The 24,016-nt window shown below is 40.0% G+C and overlaps 5 protein-coding genes across 5 annotated transcripts; all 5 read left to right on the top strand.

Moving 5' to 3' along the window:
* Positions 1-1,418: 1,418 nt before the first annotated feature.
* LOC117294743 lies at positions 1,419-2,399 on the top strand. The gene has a single exon (XM_033777258.1). It carries the CDS (start codon positions 1,419-1,421, stop codon positions 2,397-2,399), a length of 981 nt encoding a protein of 326 aa, XP_033633149.1.
* Positions 2,400-2,614: 215 nt separating this feature from the next.
* On the top strand, positions 2,615-4,363 carry LOC117294742. Its single transcript, XM_033777257.1, has 3 exons — positions 2,615-3,193; positions 3,757-4,255; positions 4,303-4,363. The coding sequence occupies exons 1-3, from the start codon at positions 2,950-2,952 to the stop codon at positions 4,361-4,363; spliced, it is 804 nt and encodes a 267-aa protein (XP_033633148.1). The 5' UTR covers positions 2,615-2,949.
* A 26-nt stretch (positions 4,364-4,389) lies between these two features.
* On the top strand, positions 4,390-8,045 carry LOC117294998. Its single transcript, XM_033777563.1, has 4 exons — positions 4,390-4,760; positions 5,545-5,614; positions 6,338-6,515; positions 6,972-8,045. Exons 1-4 carry the CDS (start codon positions 4,392-4,394, stop codon positions 7,114-7,116), a joined length of 762 nt encoding a protein of 253 aa, XP_033633454.1. The 5' UTR covers positions 4,390-4,391; the 3' UTR covers positions 7,117-8,045.
* A 3,904-nt stretch (positions 8,046-11,949) lies between these two features.
* Positions 11,950-16,121, top strand: LOC117294741. The gene is made up of 5 exons (XM_033777256.1): positions 11,950-11,991; positions 12,441-12,522; positions 13,124-13,182; positions 14,458-15,549; positions 16,113-16,121. The coding sequence occupies exons 1-5, from the start codon at positions 11,950-11,952 to the stop codon at positions 16,119-16,121; spliced, it is 1,284 nt and encodes a 427-aa protein (XP_033633147.1).
* Positions 16,122-17,909: 1,788 nt separating this feature from the next.
* Positions 17,910-22,360, top strand: LOC117294740. Its single transcript, XM_033777255.1, has 4 exons — positions 17,910-19,872; positions 20,824-20,871; positions 21,688-21,765; positions 22,161-22,360. The coding sequence occupies exons 1-4, from the start codon at positions 17,910-17,912 to the stop codon at positions 22,358-22,360; spliced, it is 2,289 nt and encodes a 762-aa protein (XP_033633146.1).
* The last annotated feature ends 1,656 nt before the right edge of the window (positions 22,361-24,016 follow it).

Below are 24,016 nucleotides of genomic sequence, written 5' to 3'. Positions count from 1 at the left end.
GGACAGGGGATGAATATATACAATTATTGTGGTGATAAAGCTGGGCTGGCGCAATCCAACGTAGATGTCCGACAGAGGCAAAGTGTAATTATTGAAGGAACTTGGAGGGTTAATTCTAACACTATCCGTCCTCTGTCGGTGTCCAGTGGCCAAGTGTCAAACCACTTCCTTGGGTTTGGGCACTGACCCCTGAGACATCCCTTCCTCAATAGCCGTGATTGGTTGCAAAGCCTGCTACCAATCACCCACTCATCACACACCACCAGGCAACCACCCACCCCTAGACTCGCCCTAGTCCGAGCAGGACATAGGTAAACTAGGGGTAACAAAAAAAAGGGGGGCTGCAATTTCATCCCATTACACATTGACACACAAGTTTTTAATTTATTTTTCCGTGTGTACGTTAGACAATACCATTTTGTGGTTGGGTAAGTCCATTCGTCGGCCAACCAAGTTCAATCGGAGAGTCGTGCTAGGTCTGTTCTGTTTGGCTTAATAAATTGAACTTGGGCTAACAGTGTAAAACTGAAAAACAAATTGGTAGGCTAAGACTTACTCCAGCAGCAGCCTTCATTTTGTAAAGGTACATGTACCAGGGCATTTAGGGTTTATGAAAGCTTCACTTCGCATCTCTCACGAGATCACTCTAACTATAGGGTTTCGCACAGTATCACTGAGAAAACATCAGATGCCTGCAGTTCTAGTCAATGTCCCCATGGTCAACTTGGGCAGGTGGGCTTTGAGGATGAATTGGTGAATTTAACCTGCACTCACTGTAAGATGCATTGTGGCCAATACAGTGTGTTGCTGGCTCACCTAAAGGAGCACATCCAGAATGGAGCTGTAGTTACCTGCCCTTACAAAGGTTGCACTTTACAGTATAGGGTCATATCTTCCTTGACTTCACATTTGTCTCGTATTCATCCCACTTTGCCATGAAAACCAGTGATGGCAAATTTGGCCACAGAAAGTGGTTCTTCTGTCATGTCTCCCTCTGTGGAGTGCACAGCTAATGATTGCAACATAGACACTGAAGGCAACTTCCTGCAGTTGAGGAAGATGAAACTTCTGATGAAAGTTTGTCTGATGATGTGTGATGATGTGTTTCTTGAAAGTGTCGATTTTGCCTGATCACGCTAGCTGAGTTCCGAGAAAACCCTCTCAATGATGCAGAACTTAGAACAGTTGACAGTTATGAGGCAGCCATCACCCACCTTGACAACTGTGAAGGGCCATTCAAGGGAATTAAGAGGGCTTCTGTCTTCAATAGCCTGAGGTATTTTCATGTATGTAATCTGGGCTTGCCTCCTTGCTTGGGCCATGACCTCTTTGAAGGCATTGTTAGATATGATTTGGCACTATTCATTAAGGACCTAGTGAAGAAAAAATGGTTCTCATATGAACATCTGAATAGGACCATGAAAAGGACTCAGTTGAAAGGTTTTGATGCAAGTGATAAACCCCCAGAAATTAAGAGCTCAGGGGAAAAAATATCAGGCCATGCTGTTGAGAACTGGTGCCTTTTGAGAAATCTTCCATTCTTTCTACACGCTGTTGTTCAGGAGCCAGAAGATCAGTCCTGGCAGCTGATACTGCGCCTTAGAGAGATCGTTCAGTTTGTTTGCTCCCAAAGAGTCTCACGTGGGCAAGTCTTGTCTCTTCAGTCTTTGATTGATGAGTATTTGCTGGATAGAAAAGAAGCATTTCCTTTGGTCAAACTTAGACCAAAACACCACTACCTGCGACACTATCCTGAGCTGATCCTGAAGTGTGGTCCATTGATCAGAGCATGGACCCTGAGGTTTGAAAGCAAGCATTCTTACTTAAAATCTCATGCTCACCACTGTGCTAATTTTATCAATATTACCAAATCATTAGCTGAAAAACATCAGCTTCTGCAAGCTTTTTGTAGACATGGCCAGTATTTCAGTATTGGCATTTCGGCTGAAATATCTATTCCATTCTATTCCCATCTGTATGCTCTTTCTTTGAATTCTGCTGTGGAGAAATGTGGGGTGCATATTGGTGGTGATGTTCACATCTCTGACTCAGTTGATATTGATGGCATTCATTATTGCAAAGGGGAGTATATCATTATCAATCAGACTGGTGTGGATCGATTCCATCTCAGCTTTGGTCTCATTCAATCATTCATATTGGGCAGTGACGATTCTGGTATGTGCCATTTTCTTGTCTCGGTCATAAGAAGCAGTTACGACCCTGCACTTGGGTTGTATGAGTTACTTGAAGTATCAGGTCATGGAGCACCTGAATCCAACTTGAAATGCCTTGACAGACGGCAACTTTTAGATACCCAGCCTCTCCATGCCTACACTATTCATCACAGAAAGTGCATTGCCCTGAAGCATTCCATCTGTTTCATTGATGAAGAACATTGAACTTAGATGTGTGAGGTAAATTTGTTTGAAATGAATTCAATACTGGTAGTCAAAAATCGACAAGAGTTCCATATAAGAAGTTCACTAATTGTCCCCTGCAGTGACCTATAAGCCCCCAAAAAGTAATTACATGTCATAAAAGTCAATTTTATCAGTGAGAAAATATAAGCATTTTCTTAGAAAACACTTACAATTTTTCAGACCAGTCTCATAGGGTTTGTTCACAGGGTGTCAAGTGAACTTTTTATATGGAATTCTTTCCACCATTTTTCCAATGTACTCCACGGGTTTTTTAGCAGGGCGGGCTGCCCTGCCAAAATTTAAGGTCGTGGAGAACACTGATTTTTTATTTCCTAGTCTGCCATGTCCTTTTCCCTCCATTCGTAAATTGTGATGATTTCAACCTCTATTAGAGATGCCTGCTTCAGGTTTGGTGATTTATTAGATGTCAGGAAATAAACAGGGACCCCCCCCCATTATCTTTTATTGATTGCAAGACATTGGATTGACAATTGTGGCTGTAACATTTCAAAAATACATTTTAATCCTTATGATGTTTAGCCTTCTGTCTGCTGTTTCAGAAAGCAAAATGGACAAGGAGGCAGCGGAGTTAACACAGTTCCTGTCACAGGTTTTCCCTACTTTGGACGATGAAAATCTTCAAGAGATCATGATTGAACTTGTTGACAAACTTGGATGTGACGAAGTCAAATATCTGCAGCATGCTACAGAGGATGACCTGCCCTTCCTAAAACCGCTACGAAGAAGGAAACTTTTGGCTGCTATTTCTGAAAGTAAGCATGGCATGGCTTCTTCAGTCCTACTACCAGTAAATGTGGTAAATGAACCAAACTAGGCTACACTGTACCAATCATCAACTTATTGTCACCCTTCATGCCCCTCAAATGTTTGGATTATAACAAATAGCACAATGTGGCCTCCTTAAACCCATGCAGTCTGACACGGATCAAATTTTATTGAGCTAGAAAATCAGAAGGGGACAGTGGGTGGCAAGGTGGTTGCGGTGGAAGGGGGGGGGGGCAAGTTAGCAGCTATGGGGTTTGTGGTGGGTACATGTTGTTGGTAGGTTTCTAGTTAGCTAGGTGGTCAGTCTGCAAAATTTAAAGATTTCAGCACGAAATTGCCTTGAGTTTGTTGAAGGCTCATTTATGTTGATGCCAGGCTTGTTGGAAGTCTTTTTGTGGATTTCCTAACATCACCTGAAGATCCAATCTCTAAATGTTAACTTTAAATTCCTCATGGATCCTACCCACCACAGCTAACTGTCAGCGAAGCGCTAGGCCCAAGGCTTATTATTATGTTGTTGATTTTATAGATGTGTCACTATTTTTTTCAGGATTTGCTGCTACCTCTGGCACAGATCTCGATGAAAGAAATCTGTTGGAAGGTTCCATGTCCTCACCAAGTACCATTCCCGATACGGATCCTGAAGAAACCAGCAGCAGCTCTACTCCTGAATCAGTCAAATCGGATTTCAGCATCCCATGGCATAAATTCTCACGCACTGTGACGAAAAAGTGTGCCAGTCGGAAGTGCCTTACTGCCTCAGAGACACGTGAAGTTAAGCGAATTGTCAGTGATGAAATGTTGGGAGTGGGAGTTACTAAACGTGGATCCATTCGCAAGGCTGCCAAAGCCATTTGTGACAGATACCCTTGCTCCTTTGAAGACAGGGGTATTGGAGGAACCAAACTGGGCAATGGGTACCAGTCTCTCTTCTCTGGAATAGAGAATCGCATTTACAATGAGACTCATAAGATTCGCAAACGGAAAGCTGAGGTGCTGCAGTCAAAAGCTTCGGATGACAGCACGAAGGGTACTGGTGACTTCGATATGTATGGCTGCAAACAGGGCATGTGGTTGCCACACTGTCCAAATGAAGACGAGGTCAATGCCCAGATGGAGAAGAAAAAACAGCTGCAGAATCTGAAAGAGCTACCTGACGGTGACGTTGAGGAAGTGACGAAGCTAATGACTGACACGTACCATCTCCAGCGCAAAGATATTTGCAGTGGCATGCCTATTGTTGAACTCAATAAGGAGTGGCCTTTTCTCTTAACCTGCAAGTGTCTTGTCAACCATTTCCACATGCTCACCGAAATAAATCTGCAGTCTGCGATGGAGGTTTCGCTTCATGCTAGGAACAAGGGTTGTCGCATTTACGAGTACGTTTTGTCAGGGCCACAGAAAAAGAAGTCTGGGGATCTGAAGCAGTGGATTCGCATCATAAAGGCCGAGGTGGAGGAGACAAAATCAACTGACCCTCAATGCCAAGGTGTTTCCTTCCTGCTCCTGCACTACTTCGAAGAAGAAGAAGATAGGCTTTTTCGCTTCTATGGAGTAAGTAGTCACTTAATAGGGGCCATCCATTTACTATGTACACACATTTTACCAAGTTTTTGGACCCCTCCTCCCTCCAACTGTATGCATTTCACATATAAAATAATGTACAGCAAATGCATTTGAGTACGCAGAATGGCATTGATTTTCATGACTCCCCCCCCCCCCTCCAATGCATACATACTAAATGGATGCCCCTTCTCCATGATTTGCCTTGGATCATAATGTATACTGGGCAAATTATCACTGGTTCTGCTCCCCAATAACAGACATGCTGGCACCATTTTGATATTTGCTGGCCAGCCCTTGGACCACCCCTTCTAGTGAATGGTCAGGCCCTATCCACTGAAAGCTACGATCCACCCCACTGTGCTGGTCACTGAGCAGTCCATGAAGATACCGAATGGTGCTGGCAATTCTGTTATTTGGAGGCAGAACTACATGTAGTATCTTAATATCAAGAACTTAGTGGATTTTGTTGCTCTATCTGGAATGTGATCCAAAAAGGCTATTTTCACTCCAGGCAGGTGAACAAACTTATGCACTGCTGTAGATAGGATACTGTTCTTTTACAATGTCCTGGTAGTAGTGAGTGGGAAAACCGGGTTAGAGATAATGTTGGTAGTGACAACACCTGTCCCGTTGTTGCAGTGATAAGGGTGTCGACCATACGGTGAAACTGACATGGGGAATTGCTCTGGCCGAGGGGTCATGCCCACCTCTCCCAACCTGAGCAGTTATCCACATCTGTTATGTTCTAAACATCTAAATGTCATTATTTCAGGTTGATGGTAATAAGCAGAAGATTGACAGTGACAAACTGAAGCCTCCTTCTCCATTCATTGCAATCATTGGTGAGTTTTGTGACTAATGCCAACTGGCATGAGAGGTTTAAATTGCATGATTTTAGGATTTGGATGGAAAGATCGAAAACCAGAAGTTGTTGGACATGTTGGATTTGGCTTGGATCATTGAGAAATTTTAGCGATTGGGGGTCTGTGCTTTTCACATTGTTTCAGGTTCTTGTCCCCAGTTTCAGGTTTTTGGCTTCAGATGCACTCTGTCCATAGGTAAATTTCTGGATGCCCACAGACCATCCAGAGAGTTTGATATCTGGCGGACGTTTGGCCATGGATATCTTACATGACATCCGGAGTGAATCTAGAGAGAAAGATTGAAATGTTGAATAATTCTTTCGGAAGTTGAAACCAACTTCTGTCACATCTTTGACTTATAGGTACGTTCAGGAAGGAAATATTACTAGCATCTTTATTAGCGTTCACGCACTGAAGGCCCCCACGCTATTGTTCATACACATGAACTTCCGCTTTTTTTTACGGGTCCATTTTCAGGTACCCGAAACCCGAACCATTGCACCAATCGGGTATCCGGTTCCAAAATTACCCGTTAACGCACAGGCTTACCTCTGATTCCTGGACTAAAATGGGTGCTTTCTGTGTTCTGGGACTAGATTTCAGCTTCCTCGAGCCTTTACCAGCAGTATTGCATCCCATGTCATCTGTCTGGCCCTCATCACTAGTCGCTTACATGTACTACTTTTTTCCCTGTTATTTCAGGATCAAGGGAAGACATGTTCCAGGGACAGAACCTGTTCTACTTGGTGGTGGAGGGGTCCGTTGTCAATGATCGAATTGCCACCTTCAGTGAAGCTGTGATTAGCCTCTTCTCATGTTTTTATACTCTTTCTTTAGAGTATCCACCAGAGGCGGCAGTCACAATGGAGTTTATCCAAAGGTGAGATTTTTTACTAACTTTTCTTAGGTTTCAATGTTATTGCTACAAAACTTGTTTGCGTTTGAAAGAGCATGATGACTGATGCACATCATGACCAGTGGTGATGTCGGTGATGCCATGGCATCGCGCTACACATTCCCCAAGTACCCAGTGATGTCACAGTGTCATTACCCTGGTGACATCGTGACGTGATGCTATAAGGGTGGCCACTGGCAGACGATGATACGCGACGTCATATTTTGTGATGGCACGTCGGTCTCTGTCCAGGCGATGACGGAGTGATGTGACATTGTGTTGCGACGACGTCATGAAATCTTTAGGCCTGTTCAACACCCCCCCCCCCAAACATTGTGGTGGTGTATTGTACCCTCTGTGGCAGCTAGACCTTTGAGTTCTGCTATATTTATAAATGTGCAGATTCTTACGCAAGATAAATTTGTGTTCTCTCATTTTCAGGGAACTGATTGGCATCAACCCAGAGGGGCCAGTAGGTGCAAAGAATGGAGGCAAAAAGAAAAAGAAATCTATCGTCGCTCCCAAGATTGTAGCCCTCCTTCGCGGGATAATGGAATTCGAGTCGGACTGGCATACAGATCAGTAGAAGACTTGATGCGATCTGTCTGCTCAGGACATTTGTACCCTGTATCCTACACTGGAATTTGAGGCAGACTGGCGTACAGATCAGTTGAAGACTTGTTGTGAATTGTTTGCTCAGGACATAGACATTAGAACCCTGTATCCTGCACTTTATTTTTTACAGATAATTTATTTTTATAAAGTAACTGTTTATTTTTATTTTTTTTTTAATATTTTTTTTTTTTGTAGTTTTATTTCTACTGCATGTAAAGGTGATTCATAAAAAAATCCCCAACTTTGCTGCCAATAGGCAACTTTGCAGGACCAAATATTGGTTAATAATATATATTTAAAAATAATTCTATTAAGTAGAGTTGTTGCGCCTGATCATGCACGTTAAAGCTAATTTATGCTTTACAGATTTTGTCAAAAGAAGTTTACAGCTTGGCAACATTTTTCATGCAAGATGTCAAATTTTTCACAAATACTACATTCCTCCAGCAATTCATTTGTAACTTTGCCCCTCCATTGGCAGCATATGAAAATGTTATTGACCAGAATGTGGTTCTGACCTATTGGCAGAGATATAAGCCCTTTAATTTTTGGATGTTTCCTTTTTAATCAGCCAACGTTTTTTAAATGTTCTGCGCCTTGTGAGTAATGCTGGTACCAGTGTTATACCTTGCAATGCTATGGTATTCGATTATGGAGGAGGCTGTGTGTGTGCGTCTGTGGAAGGGGTGTACCGAGGACACACATGTGACCACACACCCTCCATCTGAGGACATATGTCATACCGAGGACGTCCTCGATTAAAATCTCGCTGAAAAATGCTATCTGCAACCCCGTCTCATTCTTTCTCGCCGATTCTCGATGCAAAAAAAACGCGTCCTCGTTTGTGCCATATTTTGCAGCCGTTGGGTGTGTTGACTGCCACACGGGGGCCACGCTGTGTGTATTACTGCCGACCAGCGAGACCTCGATCAAGCGAGTCATGACAGCTTAGACCAGTATCTCGCGACCTCGTTCCCAATTATCCATGCAAAGTATGGTGGTGCGGCGCTGTATAGCTGTGCGAGCGCAACCATGTGTATGAGTTTGGTATTTCTTGCACAAGGCTGTCGCGCCAAAAGACACGTGAAAGATCAGACGCGGACGGAGTGTGCCCCTCATAAAACTGTAAGTTTTTATTTTTAGATAGGCCTATTTTTGTTACTTGTTTTTCGTCATGTCCTAATTGGCATATGATTGAGGTTTATTATAGAGAAAAATATACAAAGACCCAGTTAACAGTAACGTTAGCGACAGGTTTTCTTTCGACATATGATCCTTGGCAACTTGTCCAGGCATGCCAGGTTGGACTCAGTCAGTGCGCAGCGGGCAGAAAAGCGTTTCCTTTCATTTGCTATGACCGTAACGGCTATGAATACGTAATGAGCTGGGAGGATACATTTTCAAAAATCCATTTTGGGAAAAATAAATGCTGTAACGAAAAAATACTATCATACAACGGAGCAACAATGTTTTATTGTACCTACCAAAATTATCACATAATTTTTGGGGCTCAAAATAAGGAAATATGAGACCAAAATTTAAAACAATACAATCTTTGTGCAGAAATAACGGTCTCCAAATAAGCCCTCATTATCGAGCACACTGCGCACTGACTGGACTCCTTTGTGACGCGTTGCATACAAGGAGCTTTTTCTGCCATTGCGAAGAAAATTTTTGAACACGTTTTGTTCATATTCATAACTGATGGAGGAAGCTGAACCCTTTTTTCTTTTCTTTATTCTATAAATATAAGTTTAGTCCTAGCCCAAGCCTAGCCTATCTAAAGGAAAAATCATATTTTTGTAGGGGTAGGCCTCTAAATCCTCAAAAATACATATTTCTTTTCATTTCCAATTTTTGATCACATGTGACATAAGTATGTGGCAATACTTGACTCTAGCTCTGCCATATAGCAGTGTGGTGGTATTTTCATCCATAAAAATTTATATGTGCATGTTGAAAAAATGTAATCAGCCATGTCATGTGCAGGTTTCGAGTGAATTTCCACTAAAAAGGTTAAGCAGTTCCAAACATAACGCAAATAATTAATGACTGTGATTTTTCACAGTGTTATGTTCCGACACCAACGACAATGTATTTTCCATATCCTGATCCAAACTGGGTGGTCAGAACAGGGGTGTCAGAACATAGAATAGAACCGTCACAATCTTGTGAAAAATCCCTCGTGCAGGTGAAAAACTTAAGGCAAAAAATCCTGTGTTGCCAGTAACCCGGCCATCCTAAATTTTGGAAATGTTTTAAAACTTGTAGTCTTGGTTGGTGCAAAGCGATCTTGTTAACGTCCTTGGCACTCAACACTATGTACAAGGACTCTGCGACAATTCCACTGATAGATGGTGTTTGGGAGTTGATAAAGCATACTAATTTTTAAACAGCACCCCCGCTATCGTTTGATTATTCGTGTATGCATGCAGTGTACATGGTGTAAAGGCAATGGCGGCAAATGGGAATCGCTATAGTCTGATAGTACATGTACATGGTATAGTCGGATAATTAACATCATCGTCTCGCATCATGACTTGTGATGTCGTTGAGTCAGCATGATTTCCCCCACCCTATTTTATCACAGGTAAAATTTATTTAGGCCTAAGATGATTTAAACACAACTTAAGAAAGTAAAATAATATGCAGCCAAGAAGGATTTACAAACAGTCTGGAATAAGATTCGATACCGTGTTTCTTAGCTTGCAATCGATATCGGGGACGCTAATAATTTTTTTTGACGGAATAAAACAGCGGCATTCGTTTTGCAAATGTTACATGGTTTGTTATTAATCACCAGTAGTTGCTTTGGAACCTCCACCAGCTACTAATATTAACCGTGTAACATTTCAAGAGGTATTGATAACAATCTCTAATTCCTAGTTTTGTGGTTCTGTTTTCATTTACAGGTTCATGGTTGTTGCAGTTATGACTGACTGGATAGTATATTGTATTCTTATTTCAGTGCCACTGATGTTTCTAGTACTTGTATTCTTAGTCGCTAGATCGTTTCGAAAAATAGAAATGTCCTTAAACCTTAATGGTTTCCGGATTGCCCAGTTGTACAACCATGTGTGTAGAACATACATGTACGCAGAAGTGATTCGAAATTCATATTTGCGTGCTTCTAGTACTAGTGAAGATCAGTGGTCGTCTGATACAATAGGACCACAGTCGACAGAAGATTCGGGCCAGTGGAGTCCAGCCTGATTTGATCGACCTTACTGTGTAGTTGTATTCATTGTTTATTAATTTTGGGTAAGTAAAAAGTAATAGAATTAAAGCCTATTGACAAATAACTTTGCATTAGTGTCTGTAAATGCTTTTTTACATGTACCTCTAGAAGAATCGAGAACTTTTGAAACTTTGAAAGTTGATGCTCATTTGGTTATTACCTTTGTATTTAGTATTTTTGTATTCAACCTAATGGCCAGAATTTTTGTCTTTGGAGAGGAAACCTCATTTGGAGTCTTATTTCACTCATTATTTGAAACCGAAAACAAACAGAAACATTTGAAAACTTAATACGTTAATTCAGAAAGTGTTCACACAAATTCAGAAATGAATGTTGTATTGTGTTATAAACAATGCCAAGCACATGTAAGTACAATACATGCCATTATCAGTTGTTTTTAACAGCAGGATGTCAATGATATGAGCATGGCAATAAAGCAGTCCACTTTCCACACTCAGTCACCCTGGACCATTGGTACTCAACCATCCATCCATAGTCCAACAGCAAAGCCAACATTTACAGTACTCAAATCATTCAAAGTCCAACAAAAGCATTTGTTACAAAACGATTATAGATTGTGAAATTCCATTGGACGAGAACAAATCACGTGATGTGTTACAAAAACACATGTTCATATGCCGGGTAACAGAAGTGATACATCACCTAGGATCGTTCCCACCGTAGGCCATTCCCACCGCCTTGTACAATATTGGAAATAGCCCCGGGTATGAGGTTAAGGTTACCCTGGTACCAGGTAGATTAATGTAAGTTCCTGTGCATTGTGACGTGGGGTCAGTGAAGCAATACTTTCACCGAGCGACCATGTAAAACTACATAATGTTTACTCAAGGTTCGCCTGATCGTCTACTTTTCTGGACCAATTTATTAATCTGGACTACTACCATGGTATAACAAAAAAGTTGTTGCACGCTGTGATGGGCTTCGCCTCGGGTGACATTTACCCCTTGAGTGTACAATTACTCTATGGACACCACCACTGTTGGATTTTGGCAGGCCTGGAGTAGTTCGGACAATTACTTACATATAATCAATACTGATCGAAAACTTGGGGGAAAAGATTTAGATTTGGTATGTCTGAGACAATGACTTACTTGGTCACAAATGAACATTCAAATTTGAATTCCTGAATATTCACGAGGGAACACAGAAGTCAATGTACCAGACATTATTCTAGCTAATGCCGTCTCCGAATCAAGCGACTTCGACTACGGCTATCGCCACTGGCTGCTACGACAATGTTGAAGAATAGGAATCCTCGACGTTCCAGCTGTAGCCACTGCCGAAGCCATTCATTCGGACACAGCCTGAGCAGTTGTAGGGCATCCCATGTGACTTATTTGTTTCCTACCAAAACATTAACGTTATGAACTAAACTGTCAAATGAGGTGATTATAGTTGATTACGGAGAAACACAGCTATCACTTTATATCTAACTGTCAGATGGTACAAGGTAGTAAACCATGTGATAGTGGGGTTTCAATTTGAATTGAGGAACACATACCTTTTGCTAATGTCAACCTATTGCTGTATTATTTTACAGTAAAGATGTCTTCCTCTACAAGGGCAAAGCGTTGCCAAACTATGAAAGTAAGTTTTGCTCAATATTCTTTACATACATGACATACAATGCAAAATAATCCATATACATGTAATAGCAGCATAGAAGTAAAACATCAGCTGTGAATTGAAATTAATTGACACCATTAGAGAATATTTGAACTGTGACTGAGTTATTAAGCTGACTGTCAGTGTTCTTTCCTCAGCCAAGAATTTGCATAATAAAGTGATGTGTGAGCTCACTCTGTTACAAAATTTTACCCCATTTCCCATGTTACTGCCAATTGTTAAAACAATCTCCTGTTAATTATGTATTATTTTGCTTTATTTCGGCTTGGTCTATTTCTGTATTTTTGCTCGGTCCATTAACAACAGTCAGCCTTTGTGCAGGGGCATGATTAAAAATGTTGTATTCCCCCGATGCAAGAATGAACTAATATTAATTAGAAGTGAAAACAAGCTTTTGTTATCTTTTTCAGTTTGCAGTAGGTGACTGTGTTAAGGCTCTGTGGCCTCCTGGTGGCACATGGCATTCTGCAAGTGTTGTTGCTATCAAAAGAGGTAGGGTTTCAAACTTAATTTGAAAAAGGTGCATGAACTGAGGAAATAACCTTAATTTGTCTAATTGCGATGAATTTGAGTTGTATATGTACTGCTTTTTGGTCGCTAGAGGGCTCTTAATAATTGTCATGGTAGAAATAGTAATACTGTGGTTTGCTGAATAGTAACATTTTTTAGTTTTATCTACTAGTTGAATTTTGATGAATTGTAATGTTTCCGCTTCATCTGTTTATACTTACTGTTGCTTTAAAGATATTGAAACATTAAACTTTATTGGACCATAAGTTTTTATCGTCGGGATTGTAGCAGGTTGCACAAAAAGTTGACACAAACATTTACTATAAGAGTTATGACAGAGAAGTCCTCCATGTATTTCTTCGTCAATTCTGCTATTGTAAATTGAGCAGAACAACAGTGCTTATCAAAACAGTTCAAATAACCAACGAAATCAAAAGCATGCTTTGTATAAAACTATCAAAACATTTGCTATTTTCAAGCCACTTTGCTTCAGTGAGTTTGTTATCCAAATGTTAGTGCATTGACATTGGAGGATAGTTTTTACTATGTCGGGCTATATTAATTAGTTTCTTGTTAATTGCAGGGAGGTACATTGTGAGATATAAAGATGACAGCCTGGAAAGAAGTGTTCAAGAGCACCAGGTGAGTTCTTCATGTGTGTCACTGCTAGGAAAGATGGTTTGATAACACAGATGGTAATAAAGTTTTGAAATACATTATTTTTGAAAATGAAAAATGGAAAGCTGTTGCAGTTTCATCAAATATTAATTACCCTTTTTAACTTTTCTGATTACAAAGTTGCATCCTATTTTGCTAGTGCAAAGCAGAGAGAAAGTAGCATGCACCGGGGATGAGACAAGATGGTTTGACTAAACCATAAACCATGATCACAAGCAGTCGATATTTATTTCAAAATCCCCTTACAGAGATTCTGCACCAACAGTAGACAAAACGAATAGTTCATCAAAACTTTAACCTTTACCTTTAGTGTTTACATCATCTTGAGTTCACAGTGACACAGACAATGTTATGACAAAGTTTGTTTTTGTTTTTAGGTGTTCGGCTAGCGGCCGAAAACCTATTGTTATTGTTCTGTTTTTATTTATTTTTTGGGTGCGCTTTTTTATCCTTGAACCTTGTCGGTCGATTTTCTCAAAAACTAAAGCCTGTATGAACTTGAAAATTTACATGTACAAAGATATTAGTGAGTAGATGATACCGAAACTTTTTTGAAATGATGACGTCATTGATGACATCATAACGTTAAATAAACTCAGATAAGTTAGATACATGATCTTTACACCATATAAAAGGTCATGTATTAAAGTAAGTAAAGTATTAAATAAATCTTACACAGGGTGTAACCCCATTTGACCTTTACTTTTACTTCCGGTCGAAACCAGAAGTAGTAGTTTTTAACAAAAATTCTTATTTAAATACCATAAATGTGTATATTAATAAAATAAACCTATTGTAAGGCCTTAGGACGATTATACAAATTGTTACAATGTCTGACCCCATTTGACCTTCACTTCCGGTCAAAACCGGAAGTATAAGTTTGTACATACAAAAATACGTTCGTTATTAATGAAACGTGGTACATTAACAATCATTACATCAATTTAAAGCTCTTGTGCAATTCTAGATATTGCACAATGTGTGACCCCATTTGACCTTTAGTTCCTGTCAAAACCGGAAGTTAAAGTTTCAAATAACAAATCTTCATGCATAAAGATAAAAAAGCACACATAAATATTTCGCCCATCAGCATAGCACAAGAGACAAAACATTGCACACAATACATGTATTGACCCTAAAATTGTCAAATACGCAATAACTTTACTAGGTTTATGCCGAACACTGTGAGTTTGTTCACAAACTCTAGATTTCTAGTTTGTTTTTGTTATTCTTCACAAGGTGGCTAAGGAACCCTCACACTCATCTGATGTGGAATTGGCGGGGCAGAGTACATGCGATGCCAATAAGGACATCCATCACAAGGTGGCTAAGGAACCTGCACACTCATCTGATGTGGAATTGGTAGGGCAGAGGACATACGATGCCAATAAGGACATCAATCACAAGGTGGCTAAGGAACCTGCACACTCATCTGATGTGGAATTTGTGGGGCAGAGTACATGCGATGCCAATAAGGACATCAATCACAAGGTGGCTAAGGAACCTGCACACTCATCTGATGTGGAATTGGCGGGGCAGAGTACATGCGATGCCAATAAGGACATCAATCACAAGGTGGCTAAGGAACCTGCACGCTCATCTGATGTGGAATTGGCGGGGCAGAGTACATGCGATGCCAATAAGGACATCAATCACAAGGTGGCTAAGGAACCTGCACACTCATCTGATGTGGAATTTGTGGGGCAGAGTACATGCGATGCCAATAAGGACATCAATCACAAGGTGGCTAAGGAACCTGCACACTCATCTGATGTGGAATTTGTGGGGCAGAGTACATGCGATGCCAATAAGGACATCAATCACAAGGTGGCTAAGGAACCTGAACACTCATCTGATGTGGAATTGGCGGGGCAGAGTACATGCGATGCCAATAAGGACATCAATCACAAGGTGGCTAAGGAACCTGCACACTCATCTGATGTGGAATTGGCGGGGCAGAGTACATGCGATGCCAATAAGGACATCAATCACAAGGTGGCTAAGGAACCTGCACACTCATCTGATGTGGAATTTGTGGGGCAGAGTACATGCGATGCCAATAAGGACATCAATCACAAGGTGGCTAAGGAACCTGCACACTCATCTGATGTGGAATTGGTGGGGCAGAGTACATGCGATGCCAATAAGGACATCAATCACAAGGTGGCTAAGGAACCTGCACACTCATCTGATGTGGAATTTGTGGGGCAGAGTACATGCGATGCCAATAAGGACATCAATCACAAGGTGGCTAAGGAACCTGCACACTCATCTGATGTGGAATTTGTGGGGCAGAGTACATGCGGTGTCAGTAAGGACATCAATCACCAGGTAACGGGCAATAAAATTGATGGGTTAGGGTTAGCATTATTGCATTGTAACACAGTCTGGGTTGTTTTTTGCCTAGCCTTTAGTCAAGTGGCTTGAAGTCAAGTTCTCATACTGGCGTGTATATGAACTAGCCCTTTGATGGTATTGACCAATAAGAATGTATGAAAACAGAAGGGTCTTTAGTGTTGTTCATTCTGATTGGTTTAAAAATCCGCATACACTCATGACTGATATTACTTGAATTGACTAACATTTAATCAAGCAGGCCTGATAGTAAAGGTGCTACTTTCAAGCTCTTTGTATGCCAGCATCTGGGTGGCATGTGGGGTTTAACTGATGGGCTAATGTTTGCCTGTTACAAAGTGCGAAGCAGTGCAGATCATGCAATGCTGGCAACACCAGAGGGATTTTTTGCAAAATCTATTTTACAACAACGTGCTGGATTGTAGAAACAAAATATTATAAATTTCAGGTCTGTTTGAATGGCAATCATAATGCCCATGCACAAAAGTTGGAAAGATATCAGAATTGTGGTCTATGTGTCTTTTTTTGTTTTTTTTAAGATAACTTAAAGATAAATTAAATGTACAGTTTGAGACGTAAATTGATTAAAATCCTAAGTGCAGAGTTGAACAATTTTAAGTCTGCCCTGACACCAACATTTATTAAACACTGTATATTGAATACATGTACTTCCCTGAGTTCAGCGGGGGAAAACTCAATAGACAGCTTCGATAGAATTTGATGCCATGAGCTTAGAGGAGATGTCTTAATCACTACATCCAAAGCTTGCTTGGTGACTAGAGACTAGATCAAATCCAATGTAGAAGCAGGTACTGTAATATGCTAACAATTAATTTTCGCTTTATGAAAAAATTATGTACCTTTGATATATGTCGGTGTTGGGGCACAATTAAAATTGTTGTATTTTTCCTGATGCAATAATGAATTAATATTGATTAGAAGTGAAAAAAAGCTTTTGTTATCTTTTTCAGTTTGCAGTAGGTGACTGTGTTAAGGCTCTGTGGCCTCCTGATGGCACATGGCATTCAGCAAGTGTTGTTGCTATCAAAAGAGGTAGGGTTTCAAACTTAATTTGAAAAAGGTTATGAACTGAGGAAATAACCTTAATTTGTCTAATTGCGATGAATTTGAGTTGTATATGTACTGCTTTTTGGTCGCTAGGGGGCTCTTAATTTTTCATGGTAGAAATAGTAAAACGGTGGTTTGCTGACTAGTAACATTTGTCAGTTTTATCTACTAGTAGAAGAATTTTGATGAATTGTAATTTTTCCGCTTCATCTGTTTATACTTACTGTTGCTTAAAAGATATTGAAACATTAGACTTTATTGGACCATAAGTTTTTATCGTCGGGATTGTAGCAGGTTGCACAAAAAGTTGACACAAACATTTACGATAAGAGTTATGACAGAGAAGTATTCCATGTATTTCTTCGTCAATTCTGCTATTGTAAATTGAGCAGAACAACAGTGCTTATCAAAACAGTTCAAATAACCAACGAAATCAAAAGCATGCTTTGTATAAAACTATCAAAACATTTGCTATTTTCAAGTCACTTTGCTTCAGTGACTTTGTTATCCAAATGTTAGTGCATTGACATTGGAGGATAGTTTTTACTATGTCGGGCTATATTAATTAGTTTCTTGTTAATTGCAGGGAGGTACATTGTGAGATATAAAGATGACAGCCTGGAAAGAAGTGTTCAAGAGCACCAGGTGAGTTCTTCATGTGTGTCACTGCTAGGAAAGATGGTTTGATAACATGCACAGATGGTAATAAATTTTTGGAAAGGAAAAATGGAAAGCTGTTGCAGTTTCATCAAATATTAATTACCCTTTTTAACTTTTCTGATTACAAAGTTGCATCCTATTTTGCCAGTGCAAAGCAGAGAGAAAGTAGCATGCACCGGGGATGAGACAAGATGGTTTGACTAAACCATAAACCATGATCACAAACAGTCGATATTTATTTCAAAATCCCCTTACAGAGATTCTGCACCAACAGTAGACAAAACGAATAGTTCATCAAAACTTTAACCTTTACCTTTAGTGTTTACATCATCTTGAGTTCACAGTGACACAGACAATGTTATGACAAAGCTTGACTATGTTTTTTTGTTGTTATTCTTCACAAGGTGGCTAAGGAACCTGCACACTCATCTGATGTGGACTTGGCGGGGCAGAGTACATGCGGTGTCAGTAAGGACATCAATCACCAGGTAACTGGCAATGTAATTGATGAGTACGATTCTAGTTCAGACGAAAGTTATGATTCTGGTAGTGAGTATGAGCCAAGTGAAGATTTTATTGAAGATTCGGAAGATTCAGAAGTAATACCGATGCAAGTTAGTAGACTACCAGGATTGAACAATATTCCAAGAAATCTTAAAAGGCAGACTACTGACAACTCACAATGTCCAGTTTCATCATCGACATTGTTTGGTCCTGACAGCTTGACAAGGAATAAATCTGCTAGTGACAAGCTTGAGCAGGTGTCTTTGGCAGATAAACCCTCATCTACATGTACATGTTTGTCCAAGATTGAAGTACTGTCCACATCAAACGAGGGTAAAAACCGTGTATGGGACAAGAAGCATTATTGCATGTTTTGCTACAAGGCATTTGCAAAGCTTCCCAGACATTTAGAAAGCCAACACAAAGAAGAAGCTGAGGTTGCTGCGGTTCGATCAACTATTAGATCTGAGGAAAGAGTGCAACAGTTGTGTACATTGCGAAATGTTGGCAATCATATTCACAACTGTGAGGTTCTGCGAAAAGGAGAGGGCAAACTCATTGTTGCTTATCGACCAAGTAGAAACAATTCTGTTGCAAACGACTATGGCCCATGTCCATTTTGCTATGGTTACTATGTTCGTACAGAGTTGTGGAAGCACAAATGTCCAATGCAAATTGTAAAGGAAGACTCTGAGGAGGAAGTTGTGGATAAACTTGGTGTTCCAGCTTCCAAAAGAAGAAAAATCCATGGGAGAAGAGCATATGAGAGTCAACTCTTGAAACCACCCCCTTGTGGTATTTCATTGCAGCTGAATGAAATCATAGAAAAAATGAAGAAAGATGAAGTGTCTCTCATAGCCAGAAATGACCCACTTATTTTAGACTTTGCCAAGAGGTTACTACTGAAGGTTTATCATGATCCCGACCAACATGATTATCTGCGAACAAAGATGCGGGAACTTGGTCGTCTGTTAATACAGCTGAGGAAAAACTCAAGTCAGAAAAATGCTGCCCTGGAAAGTTTCATCAGACCTGACAGTGTTAAAGCCATTGTTTCTGGTGTTCAACAGGTTGCTGGATTTGATGTTGAGCACCATACCTTTCGAATTCCGTCCCTAGCTCTCAAACTTGGGCATTCTTTGCAGAAGTGTGCCATCATTGTCAAATCAAAAGCTTTGGAATCAGGTAACACCGCAGCAGCAAGAATGGCAGAGCACTTCAAGGAAGTTTGTGAGTCAAGTTGGGAAGTGTATGTTTCAACCCATTCACACAGGACATTGGGAGCAATGAAGAGGAACAACCCAGTGTTTTTGCCAACTCATGGTGACATTGTCGAGATGACAAAGTATATGCATGATGCTGGTGATAGGTGTGTTGAACACCTCAGGAATGATGAGGGAGACTCGGTTAAAGAAGCCTGGAATACCCTCAACGAAATCACACTGTGTCAGATGATTTTGTTTAATCGTCGCCGACAAGGAGAAGTTTCAAAGATGCAAGTCACAGAGTTTGAGAAGAGGCATACTGCAAAACCAGATGGTATGTGTGTACTGAGTAAGCTTGAAATGCATTTGTGTAAGATTCTGCAGCTGGTTGAAATTGTTGGGAAGAGAGGAAGCGTAGTTCCAGTGATTTTAACAGAAAAGATGATCGAGAGGGTCTCCTTGCTCCTTGAGAAAAGAGCTATTGTTGGAGTCCAGTCAGATAATAAATTCCTGTTTGCACGGTCTTACTATTCCAGTTCAGGACATATCAGAGGCTCTGACTGTCTGAGGAAACATGCTAATGTTTGCAATGCCTCAAACCCAAATCTTCTAAGGTCTACCAAACTTAGGAAACAGGTTGCGACATCATCTCAGATGCTGGCACTCTCCGAAAACCAACTGAATCTACTGGCATCATTTATGGGACATGATCTAAGAGTGCACCGTGAATACTACCAAGTCCCATCTACAGTCCTACGAGTGGCCAAGTTGTCAAAGCTGTTCATCTCACTTGAAAAAGGACAACTTCCATCACAACAGGGGAGGTCACTAGACAGTATCTCATTTGATGACGACCCTTCAGGTAGTCCCTTAACTTGTTGTAGAAATTTTGTATATTTTTAGTTATCTATTTATTTATTTATTTTTCTTTGAGTGAAAGAAGTATTATTAACACGGTGTTCTCCATCAAACTGCTACCTATAGTGAAGAAATCACTAATTTACTGACGCAAACTTGTCCTTCCTCCATGGTTGAACACAGAAAAATTTAGAAAAAAAAAATCTTGGTCGCAAAACATTTGCCATTGACTGAAAGACAACTTAAAGTTTTCCACATCTGGCTCTTTATCTTGACAACTTGATTTTTGTATATTTTTTATGCAAAAGAGTAAGAAAAATGTTGCAAATTGGAAAAGCGATTTGTCTGCCAAACTATATTATTATCAATTGGACCTAAATCAAAGTGTCTGATTGGTCCGCTTCTTGTGTAGGTCTGCATAATAATACAGAACCTTCTGCGGAAGCGAACCAATCAGGCGCTTCGATTTAGGCCCCGTTGGCAACGAGGTCAATTATTTTGGCAGGGTGGCCTTAAATTGTAGGAGGGCTTGCCCCCTGTGGAGCACACTGATATACAAAGATCATTTTATGAAATATAAACCAGGCCTCTAAAGTAACTGACAGTACCAATGGCAAATTGCAGTTGGTGGCCATGACTACTGCTGTGGTGCCCTTACAGAGTACTAATAGAAATTTACACGGAGAAACGATTTACATGTTCTCTTATTTAATAACTGTTGTAAAGAAACCAATACTAAACACATAACCTTTGATTGAAATATGACATGTTCTCTTTCACATAAAGTATCATTTTTGGGGGGCTTCTCCATGAAAACCATTCCTGTAGGCATTTGAAAAATTAGAGTTGCTTGAAAGTGTCATGTCAGTCATGCTTGAGGTAGCTGGTACCCTTTTGGTAATAAAGTTTGAGGCCCGATAGAATAAAACATATTTTTGTACCCTTTTCCATGTAGGTACTCAATCAAGTGAGAGTGAATCCGACAGCGACCACGTATCCAACGGTAAGGGCTGCATTCAGTTGGACTGTGGTGATTCTGCACAATCGATGCTATTCAATTCTTGTATTGTAAAAGTGTTAATGAAAAGCATAATATTTGGCTAAGCTGAACATTTTTATGTTCTGAACAATTCTTTTGAGTATCAAATAGACTTTTTTTTAAATGTCTGCCATTTTTCAAAATGGTTGCCATCACAACTGAATGTATTTAACTTGCCATTACGAAACAAAATATTTCTGCTATTATTGGCTCAATCGTTATTCAAAACATGCCACTAGTTTCTGCTGTTCGATTAATATATCTAAAGTTTTCAAAGATGTACAAGTTGTGCAGTATTTTTTAACATATTTTATATTTTTCTAACACTGTTGTTACATTTATCTTGCAAATTTCTTAGCAATCCACAACTAAACCTGTATCTCTTGCATCTCAACTGAACTTGACTTCCTTGACTTACCTTACAGATATTTACATGAAGCTTGTCCTTTCCACACTCTGTCCCACTCCGGCATGCCCCTGCCACTCCACCTACCCCAAACCTGCAGCGCCCTACCCCGCCATACCCTGCCCCTCCTGTAATAACCCCCTCCACAGCCATACCCCAACCCACTCTATCCGTGACCCCATCATACCCCTGCCCACATACACTTTTTACCATATCCTGCATGTCCGCTATATCCTGCCTGTCAGCCCAATCCACTTTCCTCCATCCCCCCATCCCCCCCCCCCCCTCAACCCGGTGTACAAAACCTATGACAAGCTTTGGCAAGTTGGCTTATGAAATAAGTAAATTTAATGTTATATCTGATTTTTCTCTAGATCATCGTGACCAAGCGGATGAGAGTGGCAGGGCAAGATGGCAGTCTACGCCAAATTCACCAGAGGACCGAAGTTCAGGTATTGAAGCTGGACCAGTTGTGTTGACTTTTTTGTCTGTCCCAATATTTGTTTACTTTTTTAACAATGTTGATTTTAGCTATGTAGATTAAACCATGGATTGGCCTTCGCCAACTTGTTCAGTACACAATTGAACCTGCACAGACCATTTGCTGACATCTATGAGAAAAAGAAATCCACTTGAAGCTTTACTTGTTCTAGTTTGCAAACTTTGTTTCTTTATTAAATGTGTATTGGTCATTTAATAAGAGTCACCTTGTACCTTTATCATTCACATGACATCCTTAACTCTTGGATTTCGTTGGGATGCAACCTTTTTTTCCAAACCACAAATTTGTTGTTTCGAGCCCCAATACACGTTGAAATATTTGAAGCATATTTTAACAATTTTGTAGGTTCTAAGAGGTCCAAGAAGCAGTGGACACAAGAAGAAATAGAGGCTGTGAAGAGGCTGCACCACATCCTAATTTTCCGACTACCAGGGAAGGAGGATATCATGAAAGTGATGAGGGAGTATCCAGTACTGCACAGAAGAACATGGCGCAATATCAAGGATTACTGCAGAAATAACAGGGCAAAGCTAATGAAACCCTAAACTTAAGTGTTGTTCTGCAATTAGGTTCAAGGTTAAAACTCACAATTATAGTCAGTGATATTCAGTTTCAAGGCAGTTTGGTTTGGGGTATAATTGCATTGGTTGTAATGATTTTGAGAAATCAGTAAACAACTGTTTTTGTTTTATCAAGTGTTTGTACACATTCATATGGCTGGGAAATAAGTGAGGTCTTTGTGTGGCAAAGGACTCACATTTTTTGAATTTGTTTTTTTGTAACTACTCCTTGATACATGTACCTCACATGTGATTTGAAGAAGAGACAAATAACTTAATCAGCGTGACATGTTTTTGACAGTCACATTTACCAATATTCTTTTTTACAGATGTTAGATTTTTCAACAGTTGGAGGATAAATATTTTTGCGACAGGGTTGTTTACAAAAGTAATTGAATACTAGTTATAAACAGTTGATTGTGCTACATTTTGAGAAAGAGGTTCATGTGTATGATCAGTTTGTACAGGAATAAGAGATTTCAAAAAGGATTTTGGGCACTCGGTTATAATACTGGTTCAATCTCTGAGATGCCGTTGAAATAAAGACCTGATTTGTGTTTTAATCTTTGATATTACGTGAATTCAGAATGTTTCTGAAACTTGCCTAACACTTTCACCAGCGTAATGAAGAGATCTCCCGTTGGTTATTTTTATTTTATTTTTTTTATCTGCTTAATTTAAGTTTATATTTCAGTAAAGGAAATATGCTTACATTTGTGTGGCAAATGGACCACAATTTTTAGTTTTTGTTGTTGTAATTACTCCTTGATACATCTACCTCACAATTCAGAATGTTTCTGAAACTTGCCTATCACTTTCACCAGCGTGATGAAGAGATCTCCCGTTGGTTATTTTTTTACATTTATTTTTTACCTGCATAATTTAAGTTTATATTTCAGTAAAGGAAATATGCTTACATTTATGTGGCAAAGGGCCCACAATTTTTAGTTTTTGTAATTACTCCTTGATACATGGACCTCACATGTGATTTAAAGATGACAAACAACTTATGTATTGCTGGTACAGGTTGTTGATACTCAAATTTATCAATATTCTTTATTCAAATAATAAACAATAAATCATAAGGGAAACTGACTTGGTAATATTTTATTCAATTTTGGGGCGGACAAAAAAAATTGACTAAAGCGGGATTTGATCCATCAACCATCGGATTAACGTGCCATCTAAGCTATCCAGGCCTACGTTGGTGGCCTCCCTAATTCGTCAGTATCTTTGTCGGGGGGGGGGGGGGTGCCAGTCAGAAGCCATTCAACCTGAAACTGACATAGCCAGGGATCACACCCCAATTATACCTTACAACCTTGTAGTTCTATGGTTCTTTGGTATAACTGGGGTGTGATCCCTGGCCACATGGCAAGTTCAGGTTGAATGTCTTCTGACGGGCATCCCCTGAACAAAGATATTGACGAAATAGGGAGTACGGCAATGTAGAGTTGGGTAGAGCGTCGGCACGTTAATGGTCACTGGTTCATATCCTGCTTCCGTCAAATTTTCTTGTTCACCCCTAAATTGAATATTCTTGGGTTTTTTTTTACAAAAAGACTATTAAGAAGCAGTCGATTGGTATATATTTTTGTGACAGGGTTGTCTACAAAACTTAACCAATGTTTGTTGTGTTCT

Source organism: Asterias rubens, chromosome 9 (genome assembly GCF_902459465.1).
Source record: "Asterias rubens chromosome 9, eAstRub1.3, whole genome shotgun sequence".
NCBI classification, from domain to species: domain Eukaryota; kingdom Metazoa; phylum Echinodermata; class Asteroidea; order Forcipulatida; family Asteriidae; genus Asterias; species Asterias rubens.
This window is presented reverse-complemented; position numbering and strand designations above follow the sequence as displayed.

Coding starts and splice junctions, on each gene's coding strand:
- LOC117294743 (XM_033777258.1), top strand. CDS start 1,419: ATGAAAAGGACTCAGTTGAAAGGTTTTGATGCAAGTGATAAACCCCCA.
- LOC117294742 (XM_033777257.1), top strand. CDS start 2,950: ATGATGTTTAGCCTTCTGTCTGCTGTTTCAGAAAGCAAAATGGACAAG. Junction 3,194..3,756: donor TTTGGCTGCTATTTCTGAAA/GTAAGCATGGCA, acceptor TATTTTTTTCAG/GATTTGCTGCTACCTCTGGC. Junction 4,256..4,302: donor GGTACTGGTGACTTCGATAT/GTATGGCTGCAA, acceptor GTCCAAATGAAG/ACGAGGTCAATGCCCAGATG.
- LOC117294998 (XM_033777563.1), top strand. CDS start 4,392: ATGACTGACACGTACCATCTCCAGCGCAAAGATATTTGCAGTGGCATG. Junction 4,761..5,544: donor GGCTTTTTCGCTTCTATGGA/GTAAGTAGTCAC, acceptor TCATTATTTCAG/GTTGATGGTAATAAGCAGAA. Junction 6,516..6,971: donor ACAATGGAGTTTATCCAAAG/GTGAGATTTTTT, acceptor TCTCATTTTCAG/GGAACTGATTGGCATCAACC.
- LOC117294741 (XM_033777256.1), top strand. CDS start 11,950: ATGTCTTCCTCTACAAGGGCAAAGCGTTGCCAAACTATGAAA. Junction 11,992..12,440: donor AGCGTTGCCAAACTATGAAA/GTAAGTTTTGCT, acceptor TATCTTTTTCAG/TTTGCAGTAGGTGACTGTGT. Junction 13,183..14,457: donor GAAGTGTTCAAGAGCACCAG/GTGAGTTCTTCA, acceptor ATTCTTCACAAG/GTGGCTAAGGAACCCTCACA.
- LOC117294740 (XM_033777255.1), top strand. CDS start 17,910: ATGCAAGTTAGTAGACTACCAGGATTGAACAATATTCCAAGAAATCTT. Junction 20,872..21,687: donor CAGCGACCACGTATCCAACG/GTAAGGGCTGCA, acceptor ATTTTTCTCTAG/ATCATCGTGACCAAGCGGAT. Junction 21,766..22,160: donor ACCAGAGGACCGAAGTTCAG/GTATTGAAGCTG, acceptor ACAATTTTGTAG/GTTCTAAGAGGTCCAAGAAG.